We start from the raw sequence: 15,912 nt of genomic DNA, 5'->3' as shown, positions 1-15,912 counted from the left end.
ACAGAGCACAAACACAGAGGCACCATAATTTATGCATCTGTGGTGTTACTGAGGCTCATGCTTAAAAAGGGGATTAAGTGAGAATTATTATTTGTACCTATGCAGACTAAGCTAAGGGAAACTGGATCTCATGCAATAGAAGGATAGTCTATAAGAGTCAGGAAACACTCCCTCTCTACACTTAAAAGTTTGTGGCTGATACCAAACTGGGAGGCATTGCAAGTGCTTTGGAGGATAGGATTAAAATTCAAAATGATCTGGACAAACTGGAGAAATGGTCTGAAGAAAAGAAGATGAAATTTAATAAGGATAAATGCAAAGTACTCCACTTAGGAAGGAACAATCAGTTGCACACGTACAAAATGGGAAATGACAGCCTAGGCAGGAGTACTATGGAAAGGGATCTGGGGGTCACACTGGATCACAAGCCAAATATGAGTCAACAGCGTAACACTGTTACCAAAAAAGCAAACATAATTCTGGGATGTATTAGTAGGAGTGTTGTAAGCAGGACACAAGAAGTAATTCTTCCACTCTACTCCACACTGATTAGGCCTCAATAGCAGTAGTGTGTCCAGTTCTGGAAACCACATTTCAGGAAAGATGTGGACAACTTGGAGAAAGTCTAGAGAAGAGCAACAAAAATGATAAAAGGTCTAGAAAAACATGACCTATGAGGGAAGATTGAAAAAAATTGGGTTTGTTTAGTCTGGAGAAGAAACGGCCGAGGGACATGGTAACAGTTTTCAAGTATATAAAAAGTTGTTACAAGAAGGAGGGAGAAAAGTTATTCCCCTTAACCTCTGAGGATAGGACAAGAAACAATGGGCTTAAATTGCAGCAAGGGCGGTTTAGGTTGGACATTAGGAAAACCTTCCTAATTGTCAGGATGGTTCAGCACTGGAATAAATTGCTCAGAGAGGTTGTGGAATCTCCATCGATGGAGATTTTTAAGACCAGGTTAGACAAACACCTGTCAGGAATGGTCTAGATAATACTTAGTCCTGCCATGAGTGCAGGGGACTGGACTAGATGACCTCTCAAGATCCCTTCCAGTTGTATGATTCTACGTACAGTACTGTACAACTGGTTAGGCGCACTATGGGGGATTTTCACTTTCCTCTAAAGGACAAAGTATTGTTCTTGTTGGAGGCAGCCTATGAAACTTGATAGTACAGCAATCTGATTACCTATAACTAAGGCTGAGGAGCTATAACCTGTGCTCAGTCAAACCTAATTTAAATCACCTAACAATTAATACAAAGAACTGGAGACTCTCTAAAGTGAATACCAGACTGTAGCACGATTGGCTTCTCTGAGGTCATTTATGAGCAATACTAGCGCCTGGAACCTAAATCCAGCCATGTGATGGTTGTTCCCTAGAGACCTGCTGGATTTCTGGAGACACACTGTTCATTAATGTGTATGGAAAAGTAGTGCAGTGTACAGCTTGAGAGCCACAGGCATACCAAGCAAGTGGGAACAGGCACTAATTCTATGCTGAAAACACAAAGGTAGAGTTTCTGTTCTTCTCCTAGTATGCAGATGGCTCTGACTCTAAACAGCAGTTTACTGGGGAAAGGGTTTGCAGAAGATCTTAGTTTCACAAAGTTGCCTAAAAAGGGAAGATTCCTACTCATCTCCCAGTTTCTAAAATTAGAAACAGTGATGGCCTTTACAATCTCTTGTACTTCAGTAGAAGTGGGGTTCATCATTTTTCATATGGCACAGGTTTTGATTTTGATTTTGAAGCTGTTTTGATTTTTTTTTTTTAATTTAAATCAGGTTGAGGTTTTGTAAAACTAATTTGAAAATGTGTTGCCTCTTTAGATCAAAATTTATATTTAACTAAATTATAAGTGCTGTTTTTATTTAAAAAGCGACAACTGTAGTGTAGTTTACTGAATTTTGCAAAACTGTTTAGTGTGAAAAATAAAATATTGAAAATTAAGGCCCTGAACCTGCAAACACCTCACCTGGTATGTAACTTTACTTGCATAAACAGCCCAATTGATTTCAATGGATCTATGCACATGCAAAAGTGTTTTCAGCATCAGGGCCTAAAAGTTTTTATTAAACTTCTTGGTGACAAAGTCTTTGTAATTCCAAAACAAAATGGCCTTGGGGGTTAACAATAATTAATTCAGACTTTCAATACATTAAACAAAACTATTAACTTTTAGAGAGACAGGCCAAAATGTTCAAAAATGAAAGCTTAAAGCTAATCGCATAAACCCAAACAGTCTCCTGAGGGCTGGATTCTCAAAAGCACTTTAGTCACTTTGGAGCACCAGTCCCACTGACTTTAACCTGCAAACTCTGATGGTGGAGTACTGCTTGGTTGAAGCACTTCAGCTTTTCTTGACTTGTGGAAGTTCAATGTATCAGATAGTGTGACTGTCTGCAAATACAGCAAGGGATATTTGCTTATCAATGTTGGGTATTGAGTTGGTGGTGTTCTCACAGGAAGGATGTTAATTGGGGCCCTGTGTTTGTCATTTTCCAAGTAGAAAAGGAGTACTTGTGGCACCTTAGAGACTAACCAATTTAACTAACCAATTTTCCAAGTAGATGAGCATCTTACCTGTGAAACTTCCTGCTATTTTTTTTTTTTTAAATGATAACGCCATGGTTAGGGTCTGGGAGTTGGGAGACCCAGGTTCGATTCTTTGCTCCTCCAGCTTGACATTAGGTAGGTCATTTATTTTCTCTGGGTCTGAAGTCTCCATCTGTAAAATGGATTATTTCCCTATCTCACAAAGGTGGTGTAAGGATATTAAAGATTGTGAGGTGCTCAGATACTACAGTAATGGAAGCCAAGTACCTAAGGAAGGTATAAGTCTGAAATTCTACTAAACAATTAGGACCCTAAAGTACAAAACATGCACTAGTAAATTAAGGCTATAAAATGGGGAGTGAAGAAATACCCACATGTAAATGCAGAATTTGATAGCACAAAGCTATCATCCTCTTTTTACCTCCCCTAGAAAGGAACTCTCCATATTAACAAAATTGTCACTGGATTTGAATTAGAAGATTAACAATTTGCACATTTTCTCCTTTTGAAACTATTTTAAAATAGCAATACACTACAACCTCAACCTCCAATAATTTAAGTCTTTTCTTTTTCAGTATGAGAATATTGGATGAGCTACATAAATTATGTCACTTTCTGAAAAGCTATGCATGTGAAAATGCTTCCCCATGGGACTCAAAAATGCCAAGTGAATTCCATCCAGTAATTAAACAAGTTATAAACCCTCACCCAGCTGGATCTGAAAATGAGTCAGATAACCTAATAAAAAATAGAATGTAAAGCCCCAGATACAAATTTGAAATTAAAGTGAATTCATTTAACCACTTAAACTCATGGAAGTTTCATAGCAGACTTAATAGTTTTATGAAAATACAAATAATGTTTACATCTATGCTCTCTTCATCACATTTGTTTGTGCAATTGTCCTGGTCAGTATTTACTATTCTGTAAAGTATTATGGAAACTCAAACAAGTACAGCGAAGCACAAGGACTAACTTTCAAATGTAGCGATGAAAACGATCTGACTATGAAGTCTGCTGTGTAACAGTTCATAGCATCAATAATGCTGACAGTCCCTGAAAATAAGCACTATGCCTCATGTCAACTACATACCAAATAAAGTTAAGTGAACTCCTGACAAAACAAGGTAATAGAGTGTAAAATTATTTCTTCCTCACTTGGTCTCAAGCACACAGGGACCGATTCATCTCTGATGTAACTTCACTAAAGTCAATAGTTATGTGTGATATGAATGTGGTGCAGCAGCTTTTAAACTAAATACAAATCTACCACTCTGTCAAATGAAAGGAGTATATGAAAGATATTTAAAAACAAAAATTTTAGATGCAACTGAGACAAAACCAGCCTAATGCTAACCGTGCAGCCGGAGACTGCTTCACCTTTCAGAAGCATCTGTGAAAAATGTTGCATATGAAACTAAGATGCATCTAAAATTTGTTCTGATTTTTAATTCCCTAGAAGTCCAGGTTCTGCTTCCTGTGTCTCATGAAAAGCAACTTCACTGACGAAGATTTTGAGATAAAATGAAAACTGATGGTGTATTTGAATATGGCAATTGAGAGGGAGCAAAAGCCTAGTTTTTAATAAACACTTTAAGTGAATCTCACAGCTGTAAGACACAGCTGCGCTACCTTCCTTCTAGCCATCAGAATAATGCTGACTTGTTCAGCTGTTCCCAAGTCAAGTTTTAAAAATATCAGCAGCTGTAAACTGTTGTATTTTGAATACAGCTCTGGGCCAGTTGGGTAAAGCTGGCATCTGCTCCAACATAAGCTAAATACTAATGTCAGCATTTAGGCTCCCACTTTTGCTAAATTCACGTATTCCCAAATATATTGTACACTAAGTCACATTCAACTGCTTCTTCCTGGTGCACAAACTGAAAGATGCAGCAATATTTGCCCTCAGACCTCCACTTACGCCTAAAACCTTACTGTGATGGATTTTAGGACCCAGTGGATAAACCTGACATAAATCATCTTGATATTAAATGCTATTTTAATGCTTAGATTATATCTGCTCAAACACTTTGAACTTTAACTATAGCTTAGAACCATAGGAAAGCAGGGGTGTTTTGCATGAAGGGGTATTTCAATAATACTGAGCATAAATGCTAAATATGAGTGACTTCAAGCTTTAAATCTCTCCTTAAAAACCACCTATGCTATAATGCTTACAAAACACTTGAGAACGATGAGCCAGCTGGTGCAACCCTTGCTTATTACATCTTTCATAACTGTCTCACTGTTACCCTCAGCTCCCCACTGCTGTCAGTCATATCCACCTGTTGTCTTTAGCCTTAAATTTAGATATCATGCTCTTTAGAGGTAGGGACTGTCTCAGTTTTATATTTGCACAGTGCCAAGCAAAAGGGGCCCTGGGTCTGTAGGTGTGCCACAATGCAAATAATTATTAATAAAGTGGCCACGAAGGCAACAGGATATCAACAGCCTTTGTTCTTACATTTTGGAGGATCTACAGAAGAAAGTTAAATTTTCACCATGGACGATATACTATGGTAGAAAACCAAGATCTGATTTAAACATATTTTATAACACAAACTGTGATTTCTCCCTTGAGCTGGAGAGACGTCTCCAGGTCTTAGGATTCCTTCAGTCCCTCTGTGCACTGAGAGCACACACTGACTGCAACTCCTGCACATGTGGAGAGCTCAAAGAATTCCCCAGAACCCACTTCTATTGCACACAGAGATTGGGTGCACGCTGAAAACAGTGAGCTGTAGACAGGTTGTGGTATGTATTATATTAGGGGGGAAAAAACATCCCTGTATTGAGGACACTGAGATGGAAAAATATAATCCATTACTGTTAAGAATTTATACTTTGCAGACACTTTAGCGACTAAAATAGCACACCATGCATCAATAAAGAGTTAATGACATTTTTAAAGAGAATGAATTAAGTTGAGGGCCACAGTGCATTCCTGATGACATTACAGCACACAAAAAGCCTCCATTCTAAATCAGCCCTAAAAAGTTGTAGTCACTGAAATTTTGTTTTTCAGATAGTGCACTTTGTTTGATCAGTTTAGGATGGATGCTGGCCAAAAGGAATTAGCTCCTGCTATATTCAAACCTTCTTTAGGCTTCATGGGATTAAATAGAAATGCCTGATTTAGCTGTGTGTTCAGTTATCTATAACTCAAATGCTGTAGTTAAATTTATAACATAGTTTCCTTAGCTGGTTAGACAAATTCTCTCTCTTTTCTCCCTTAAATTCCAGTATGTAAAATATCAGAACAATTCAGATAAAAACAGGTCAGATTTTTTTAGTTGTTCTTGAGTAATTTCCAAACAGAAGTGGCTTTTCTCTAGTGTTTTGAGAATAATTTTCACAATTAGGCATCATCCTCAAACCACTGCCACGATTCGGAGGTCATAAACCAGCAACTATTTTTTCTGAGCTTATAAAAAATGTTTTATTAAACCGCTAAATTTGGTCTGATCCAAGTTGTTCTGGTTACTACACGAACAAAAAGAAAAATGCCAATACTGTACTCCAATCACATACAAGTATTCTACTACTAAAATGGGGCACAGAGACCAGATCAGTTTTCAAAAGTGTCTCACTGTTTTGATCACATTGCTGAATTCATGCCTCATTACAAGTTTAAGTTAATGTTAAAGTATTCACATTATTCACTATATTCTAGAGCTCTGTCTACTAGAGCTGAAAGACAAACCATTTGGCCCCTTATATTGCGGTGTAAGAACACACAGAATTAATATGCTTTGGCATACACAAAAAAATCCCTGTAATATACCATTACACTATAACACTTCCACTTGAGAGAAATCATTTCCATGTGACGCATAAATCTTGAAACAGCCTCGTAAAGCTGCAAGAAAAAAACAAAAAAACATTTTTGCTGAAGCTCACACCCCCACTACATTCAGTCATGCCGGAAAAAGTGTCAGGATACAGCTTTAGTCTTAAAATGAGCATGGAGGTCACACGTCACAGACCCTAACGCCATGATGAAATTTTAAAGTGAAAATAATAATACACGCTCCTGATTTTTTGTCAGCAGCATTTCTCAGAAATCCTTTTGCTAACCTGGACATCTTAAAACAGTATTTAACTTATTTTGCAATTTACATAACTGCCTGCATTTCTCAGTCACAGCGATCTGCTCCTTAGACATGGAATCCATTGGAAGGTCTTTTGCTCCTAGAGGTTGAGGAGTCCTTAGCTACCCTCTGTCTTGCACAGGAGGTGCAAACAACCCCCGAGAGGCGCTTGAGCCCCTTCTGAAAAACACTGTTGGAGAGACTGTAAATGACACAGTTGCAGAAACTGTTGCTAATGGCAAGCCAAGTGGTCAAAAAGGATGCAGTGTGGTTTCTATAGACAGCAGAGCTCTCCAGCAAAAAATAGATGATGTAGGGCAACCAGAGGATGTAGAAGACACTGGTGATGCGGAAGAGAACCATGGCATAGCGCTTATCAGGGCAGTGCTGTGCCTCCCCAGCCTCCCCATCCTGGGAGCTGAAGCGCACTCGCCTTTCATTGATTTCCTTGGTGTGCTGCTGGCAGATGCGGAAGATATTGAAGTATGTGAAGCAGACAATGAAAGCAGCAGGAGCATAGAGCATCATCACGATGAAGAGAGTGAAATAGCGATCAGTGTACCAGGAGTTGGCGCACCACTGAAACACATCCCCATGATATCCAGGCTTTCCCCAGTGAAAGAAGGCAGGTAAGAAGACTACACAGGAGTACAACCAAATGATCAGGATGCAGATGCGGAGTCTCCAAGGGGTGACCAGAGTATTGTAGGTCAGTGGTTTGGTGATGGCAATGTATCTATCAATGCTAATGCAAGCCAGAGAGGCCATGGAGACGCTCTTGAGCACGGATACCACATAACCAAAGACCTGGCAGACCAAGGACTCTCTCAAAACAATGGGATAGTGGAGTAAGGACAAAGAAGGCACCAGACAGCTCACACCCACCAGGAGGTCAGCATATGCCATCGTCTGGATGAAGTAGCTGGTGGTGTGATGGTTCAGTAAAGGTGCACAGTGAAAGACAAATATCACTATAATATTGCCTGAAATGATCAGCACGGTGAGAAACACTATTATAATCACTTCCAGGAGGCAAAAATTGACGGTCTCCAAGTAGCTAATGGCCAGGAGGCAGAATGGCTGCCCGCTCTGGTTGCCAACCAAGGTGGAGTTCATCTTGAGCACTGCAGTGATCCCTTCACTTCATGCTCCCGCCTGCTGCCTGCAGCTACTCCAGGCAGCTGCTGTCATTGTGCCCGGCTGTGTGTGTAGCAATGTGTAGCTGGGTCCCCAGGGCTGCTCCAGATGCTGCTGCTGAGCATTGTCTGCAGCACAATTCCCCTTTAAATCCAGCTCAATCGAAAGCCTCCTTCCTGCTGCTGCTGCTGCTGCCCTGGGTCCCAGCAGCAGCCATGCCAGCAAGTTCACACACAGGCACCAGAGCTGGTTAACACTAACACCCTGGCTGGCTAAACATCTGGGCAGAGGATGCGGCGCGGGGGAACAGGGAGAAGCTTCGGCAGGAGTCAGAACTCGAGCTGACGGAAGAAAAGGGGAAAGTGTTTTGCAGCATCTCTCCAGCCACTGTGCTTCCTGCCAGGCAGCCCATGCCACCAACTCCATCACTCTTTCATTCCCCACCCCGAGTGCAGCCTGCCTCTCTCACAGTGCAGCCCCTCCTCCACACCAGCCTTATTCCCCCTTCCGCACCCCACCACCCGTGGTCTGTGGACATCCCTTCTCACAGAGCTGGGCTCTCAGCAGCAGGAGGGGAGGTTTAGATGCATTTCATGGGCTTCCCAAGCAATTCCGCCCGCAGGTCCCTGGGGTCAGGGGATATTGGGGGGAGAGGGGGTGTTTCCAGCCCTCCTCCTGGCTCCATTTTGCAGGATGCTTTGTTCATTATTTCACTTTAAACTGCACTGATCCAGCGGTCCCGGTGCTTGGCTCGCCCCCAGCTCCCCTGACACAACAGGGGAGCGACTGACCCAGCCCCGGCTAACCCCCCACACTCACCTGCCCCTGTGCCTGGCGCAATGGGAACAAAAGCCCGAGCGCATCCTCAGCCCCGGGAGCCCGCAAAGCCGGCGTGTGCTTCAGCCCCGACTGCTGCAGAACTGCGAGGGGGAGGGGAAAGCCGGAGGGGGAGGAAGGAGAGGAGGGGAGCGGGAGATGGGGAGGGGAGGAAGGGGGGCGGAGAAGGCAAGGCAAGGCAGAGCGCAGGGGCAGCTGCAGCACCGCGGCCGGGGCTCCGGGGACGAGGTGGACCCAGCTCTGAGCCTGCAATGGGGGCGCGCCCCCTCCCTGCCAGCCTACTCCCATTCCAGCAGCCGCCCGGAGGACCTGCCCTCTCCAGATGTTCAGTAGCAGCAGCTCATTATTCGGGGGCGGGGCCCCCGAGTCAGACAACACTCGCACGAGCTGCAGTGAAACACGTGGCCAGCGATCTGGCTGTGTGATGAACAGCTCTGCGCTTCCCCCCAGCATCTCAGCCGCCTTCCCCTGGGGCAAAATGCAACACGCCAGGTCCCAGCAATCAGTAACCGAACGCTGCGAAGGCAAGGAATGTAAAGGGCAGCAGGACAACAGGTTCTGAGGAGGATGCTGGAAGTTGATGGCTGTTCACCGTGCCTGTGCCAGGTTTCTCACTTCCCCCCCTTGGGAGCCCTAGTCTAACACAAGTATCGTGACGCCACATTACCACACACAGACCTGCTCAAAGCACTAACGTTCTCTTCCAAAAAGGTTAGACGATCAGTACAGACAGGAGAAAAGTAAGAGGCTTCCCTACAGCTGAATGCGGGTGTGTACTTAGTTCAGTTTAGTTTAAAGATACAAAACACTTGATTGGAGAGATTCCAGTACAAGGCCCTTCTGACAACTCAACTGGTATTAAAGTCAGATGGAAAGCAGATCAGGGTCTGAAAACACTAAACTCCCCCCTATACCCTTACAGTTTGTTCGCACACGAAACTTAATCTAGAATAATGTAGGGTGCATATTTAAAACAGATTAACTATTCCTGATTAACTCTCTGTATTAACGCCTTTACATTGTAATAGGAGTGGCTTATTCTGAATTAGTTCTCCATGTCGTCAGTGCGATAAACACTGGTTTTTAGCAACCCTACCCCCTGTAGCCTCAGAAATGCAGATTTGTATTAAAAACATTGATTTGAAACCTATTTCACCGTTTGCACGTGACAAGAAGTGCTTCTCATATGAACTCCCTGAACACCTTGTAAAACAGATTTCAGAGTAGCAGCCGTGTTAGTCTGTATCCGCAAAAAGAAAAGGAGGACTTGTGGCACCTTAGAGACTAACCAATTTATTTGAGCATAAGTGTTCGTGAGCTACAGCTCACTTCATCAATGAAGCTTATGCTCAAATACATTGGTTAGTCTCTAAGGTGCCACCAGTCCTCTTTTTTTTGTAAAACAGATTGACTCCCTTATACTGTTACACGCAGCTTTCTGTCCCTAACCAGTATGTGATCTCACTCAGGAAGCATAAATACATACACATTCACACGCTAAAGGCTTGACTACATGGGAAAGTTACAGCAGTATAAATTAGGGTGTGAATTTAAAGCGCTACCGTTATACTAGTATAACTGCCCATATTCTGGTGTAAGAGAAAGCCCTTCCAGGTTAGCTTATGTCCCTTTGGAAGTGGTTTAAGCTAAACTGAAGAAAAACAAACATTCTTATCTGTGAATAAGAGTGTCCACATGAGGGAGTTACACCAGTATAACTAGAGTGGTTTAATTATACTGGGACAGCCGGAAATATTTCCCATGTAGACAAGCCCTAAAATGTCATACCAGAACTCCAGCACACCTCTGGGTATGGGATTTAGGAATGAAAATAAAGTGTTTTGCCCCAGGGCCGGCTCTAGGTTTTTTTGCCGCCCCAAGCAGAATGCCACCAAAGCAAAGAGGCTGGAGTGCCGCTCCTTGAAAAGTGCCGCCCCACGCACGTGCTTCGTTTGCTGGTGCCCAGAACTGGCCCTGCTTTTCCCCTTTTCCTCGCTCAGCCACAGTGAACACTTACATATTCTAAATCCAACAGCCCAATTCATAACTCGAGATGTCAGGCTCCTTTTCCAGAACAACTTGTGACATGAGATTTGCCAGCTACCAAAGAACAGTCTTTAAATTGATATAGATAAGCCAATGTAAAAGGCTTTTTGGCTATTTTTATTTGATATAAGAATGGCTTATTTCAATTTAGTTATACCTGCTCTTAATTGACTAAAGCTAACCCGAAATAAGGTATTCTTTACAAAAATAAGAGTGTCCGAACAGCCGTTTGAACTGGTTTAACTATATGGATTTAAATTCACCCTTAACTTAAATCAATGCTTTCTTGGACAGAAAAGTCCTAAAACAATAGAAACTAAAATGTTATGCCAAACTCAGGTGTATTTAATGAAATATGAATCACAGATGGAAAGCATACAGCCCAAAGCAGTCATAGCGCAATGCTTACAATTTATACTGACCTTGAAAAAAAGCTGTTTAACTTATTACATTTATATGGGTTGAATTTGGTTAAAATTCCAACACGGATGTTTGCCATAATTTAAAACCTTCTGGCTCATGCTGCCATATAATCTCTGAAAAACACAAACTTCATTTTTCTTCTACTTTCTTCTAGGAAGATTGATTTAATATTGTTATTGGTTTGTACAATAACTGATGGAATTTCTACTCAAGTGGAGAAGAATACTAAAACTGTGGCTAAGAAATGTTATAAACCTTCACATTAAAGTTAGGCACTCACACAAATGTAACACTAGTTACACAGAAAATAGGCTAATGTCAAATTACAATGGGGAACTGATCCCAGCAAATTGTTAAGTTCTTTTGATTGCTGAGGGAAAACAATTTTAGTGGTATCACAATAGCACCCGATTAATAAAATACACGATGCCTGACAATTGACAATATTAACAAATTTCAAAGATAAAACCAATAAAATAAATACAAAACCTTTCAAGGATATTTTCAGCTCAGTTCAACACTCCTTCCCCCACACTGCTTATGCATAATTGATGTATATACTTCCCAAGACCCAACTTTCAGAAACATTGCTACACAATGATCAGAGAAACACTTGTGTGGTTCACTCTCATATGCCAGTGTTCACCTTGACTGAGAAAGGTACAATCATCAAAATATTTTCCTTAAAAAAAAATTATAATGCTTTTCATTAACATGCATTTTAATTTACCATCAAACACCAATGAATGCTCTTACTAAGTCAGTTTTAGAAAACAAAACCCAGCCTGAAATCATAAAGGTTGTCAACCCTCTTCAAATAAGTTTGAGCTGGGATTTATTGTATAGCCAACCCACCCGGCTGAAAACGAGGCCTATGGCAATGACACTCAAAGAACTTGACAGGATTTTAGCAGACTGCCACTTGGCAGATTTGATGTTTTCATCACACTAAAACCAACTGTTTCTTATCACTCAGGAACCTTGCTTCCAAAAAGAGAGCTAGAATTTTTGAGTGTTGAATATAATGCATTTCATACAGAGTGGAAGAATCCCCACTCACTTTGTAAATCAGTTTGAAAAATGCTATGAATCATCCCAGATGCATATATAAGTGGCCACCTTTTGTCCAGACATTTGGATCTGTAATTCTACCTTCAGATAAATACCCAAACATGAAGTGTGGAGATAAGAATATTTAGGAAAAGAACCCCAAAACAGTATTTTTGGTATAAATTTACTTCTTTTTCTGAAGCAGAGAAGAATTCAGATACCAAAAGAGTCCAGTGGTGTTTGTAGATCCTGAGGGAATATTTACTACTGTGCCTATTCAGTCCTAAGAAAAACAGTATGCGTCAAACTTTTAATATTTCAAATATTTAAAAACAAGTTCGGTTCTCTCAGGATTTCTAATACTAGGCCCCAATAACAACTGGTTAATAAAATTTCAGGACAGAGCAAATAACTACAGCCAAAATCAGAAACCTCAGAACATACAGATTTTTAATAGAAATACAAAAAACTTAACTCCAGCACAGAGAGAGAGATTCCACTATAATAATGGAAGAGAATTCAATTGCACCCCCCCTAATTTTCTAATTTGTATTCTATTTTTTCTGAGTTAATGAATTGTGAACAGAATTACTGCTCATGAATTTGAGATTACACAAGTTCTGTCAATGCACTTCAGTCCCATTCTACAGCATCCTCCACTCCCCCAGATCTCTCAATGCATCCTAGTCCAAAACAGCAGCAACCCATGCTATCAGCGTCCTAAGACCCTCTTCATCAGAAACCATCAATCATCATCACGGTTTTGTGATGTGCACAAACTGGGATCAAACTGATATTCCAGCAGGATTTAAACTAGTTTTCCCACAGGTGAAAGGTCAGTGCACTAATCAACTATAGCACCAACCTTCCATCAAGAATCAGAACCATTAAAAACTTTAATTAGAACCATATACTGAATTACACCTGCTCTCAAACAGCTGAATTAGATGAAATACCCTGAAATGTAAACTTCTGTTTTAAAATACTGTCTTTCCTTTTCAGATCTAGGGTATAAATTATTACAGGAAATGATTAATAAAAAACTCTACATTTCTGTCCATCCAATAAGAGTAGTATATTCCTGTAGACAGTACCAATAAATGATTCACTTGCTAATTTTTTGAATTTTATAAACAGTATTTGTATAAATGTATATATCAGTATAATTGCAAGTGCCTATCTCATGCTGCTTGGAAGGGTTTTTAAGAAGCTATCCCTATACCTAAGGCATATCTATTAGGAGTAATATTCTCCATAAATCTTATTGCCCACTACAACCACAGTGAAACTGTATAACACAGAAATAGAAAATCAGAGCACACGGACACAAGTATGTAGATCACAGCCTCACAGGCCTCAATACCACTTCCATACTTATTACAATCAGATTTGCATATACGTATCTAAATTAAGATTTACGTGCCTAATTTTCAGGAATGCTGAGGATCCACAATTCATAACTGACTACATGAAAAACCAGAATGAAGACCTATATACAGATGGAGGACAGTGAAACCCCATGAGTGCAAAGGAACAGGGGTTCCAACTCCAGCCATGCAGCAGTAAGAGTGAACTGGGGGAGCATCAACCCAAAGACTATTATAACTTTGGCAGGGAGCACGAAGAGACACATGCTGAATGTGTGAATCAATGGACACGGCTACAAAAATCTTCTGGATCCAACACATGGCACGCATGCACACCCCCACAATAGGAATACATATGGGGGCCATCACTTGAAGAAGATCCCACAATTCCAGATGAAGTCATTGAGTTGTGGTGTTCAGCACTCTTGAAAATTAGACATATACACCTAGTTTAGATGCGTGTATGCAAATCTAATTGTCATGTATATAGAGGGGGAAATCAAATGAGGTCCATGCCAGGTTTTGCTACTGTATGATTCTGTCTTCCCACCTCAGAAGTACTGTTATATTATGAGACTAACACATTTATTCAGTCAAATACTCTTACAAAAAACTTTTTCATCTAGCTTTTTAGTGAAATTATTATAACATTTGCACATGCTACTCTGAAATGGAATCCTTCCTCCACTGTCAGATGTCACTCAGGGCACAAAAAAGCCTTCACCATCCCTGTCTACTGATGAGAGGTTGTTGGCCTCACTCAGCCACCACCCTGGAGGGGTGGACTCCTTTTCATGTGGTTCCTACCCTATGACCTGTTCAGCCTGGGTGGCCCTACCAGGAATTAAAGCTTCCACCAGCCTAACTCCCAGGATCATTGGAACACACAAGCCTTCTCACCATGTCAAGATGTAGTCACCAGGGAACGCGCACACTATTAAGTTCTACATTTGACAAGCCCTTTATCGACAAAGTTACTGCTCTCCTGGGGAGAAACACACGCTTTACAACAGTGGTGGGCAATCTGCGGCCCATCAGAGTAATATGCTGGCGGGCTACAAGAGAGTGTGTTTACATCGACCGTCCACAGGCATGGCCACCCGCAGCTCCCAGTGGCTGGGAAGAGCGAACTGCAGCCACTGGGAGCTGTGGGCAGCCGCTGCTTCCCGCAGCTCCCATTGGCCGGGAACTGCGAACCACGGCCACTGGGAGCTGCAGGCAGCCAGGCCTGCGGACAGTCAATGTAAACAAACTGTCTCACGGCCCGCCAGCGGATTACCCTGACGAGCCATGTGCGGGCGGCAGGTTGCCCACCACTGCTTTACAGGGAAAAGAGAAAGTAACTAGAGAGAATCCTGCATTTAAAGATTTCTAAAAATAGTTGATACTGATATATTTGTTTAAATTGGGAATTGCCTTAAGGAGTAATGAACGTAGGATTACTCTTGTAGAGCATGCAAGGGGCACCTGTGCAGCTACTGGATTTTTCTAATGTGCCCCCAAGATATCCCTGTTGTGCCAAATATATTTTTCTGATAATGCAATTATCTGATACACACTAATGCTACAAGCCACCTCCCCACACACAGTCCCGCATAAACCAACCTCTCCCCTTCCTAACACTCTACTTTCCCTTCAACATTATGAATGCCTGATTCTTAACCTTTTGTTTTATTAACCACTAAAACACAAGCCACAGCCTGAGACCTACTGACTGATGTTGTATAGTAGTCCTTTAGAACAGCTTGATTGGGAAGTGCTAATTGTGAGTTTTCAAGAAGTTTTAATAAAACAGTTCATCCCCTTCACTGGCAAGGATGTTTGTAGGTTACTTTTTAGAAGTATCTCAGCTAACAGAGTGCTACAGCAACAGAAATAAATGTATATAAATACAAAATTGTTCCACAGCCTGATATTAAGGTTAGCTGTGATCTCCTAAAACAGAAGGCTTCAAAAAAGATGGGGGTCTGCATTAGGCAATTCTTAGCCATTAAAACAATGTAAAATCATCTCTCTTCTCGCTGAATGGGAAATGAGGTGGGGTCCCATACTGCACAGTTTTGCAGTACAAAAGCTGCGTTGATCAGAGACATTCTTATTCCACAACACCGGTGTTCAGGAATATCTGAGAACCTATGATCATGCAAAATGCATTCTTATGGAGGTTCAACAAGAAACATGTAACTCCCATTATTGTATCATTAATCTAAAAACAGAAGCACTTTACCTGTAAAGTAGCGCGGCCCCCACTGAGATCAATTGGAATTCTGGGTACTCAGCACCTCTGAAATTCACAGCTCTGTTAGAGGGGCATTTCTATGAAGTCTAAAAAAAATAGGGTTCTCTGAAAAGTGTTTTCACCTGTCCACTGAAAGCATGGATCATTTTTACCCCAGGAGAAAAA

General features: G+C 41.4%; 2 protein-coding genes across 7 annotated transcripts in view; both read right to left on the bottom strand.

The window, feature by feature from the left end:
* RABGAP1 (RAB GTPase activating protein 1) overlaps positions 1 to 15,912 on the bottom strand; it is a 123,977-nt gene that overhangs the window by 50,036 nt on the left and 58,029 nt on the right. The window lies entirely within an intron of this gene.
* Positions 744 to 9,082, bottom strand: GPR21 (G protein-coupled receptor 21). Its single transcript, XM_043530790.1, has 2 exons — positions 8,605 to 9,082; positions 744 to 8,126 (listed from the first exon to the last, which is right to left on the bottom strand). The coding sequence occupies exon 2, from the start codon at positions 7,762 to 7,764 to the stop codon at positions 6,715 to 6,717; it is 1,050 nt and encodes a 349-aa protein (XP_043386725.1). The 5' UTR covers positions 7,765 to 8,126; positions 8,605 to 9,082; the 3' UTR covers positions 744 to 6,714.

Source organism: Chelonia mydas, chromosome 16, assembly GCF_015237465.2.
Source record: "Chelonia mydas isolate rCheMyd1 chromosome 16, rCheMyd1.pri.v2, whole genome shotgun sequence".
Taxonomy (NCBI): domain Eukaryota; kingdom Metazoa; phylum Chordata; order Testudines; family Cheloniidae; genus Chelonia; species Chelonia mydas.
This window is presented reverse-complemented; position numbering and strand designations above follow the sequence as displayed.

Excerpts from the sequence above, each read along its gene's own strand:
- GPR21 (XM_043530790.1), bottom strand. The coding sequence starts at position 7,764 with ATGAACTCCACCTTGGTTGGCAACCAGAGCGGGCAGCCATTCTGCCTC.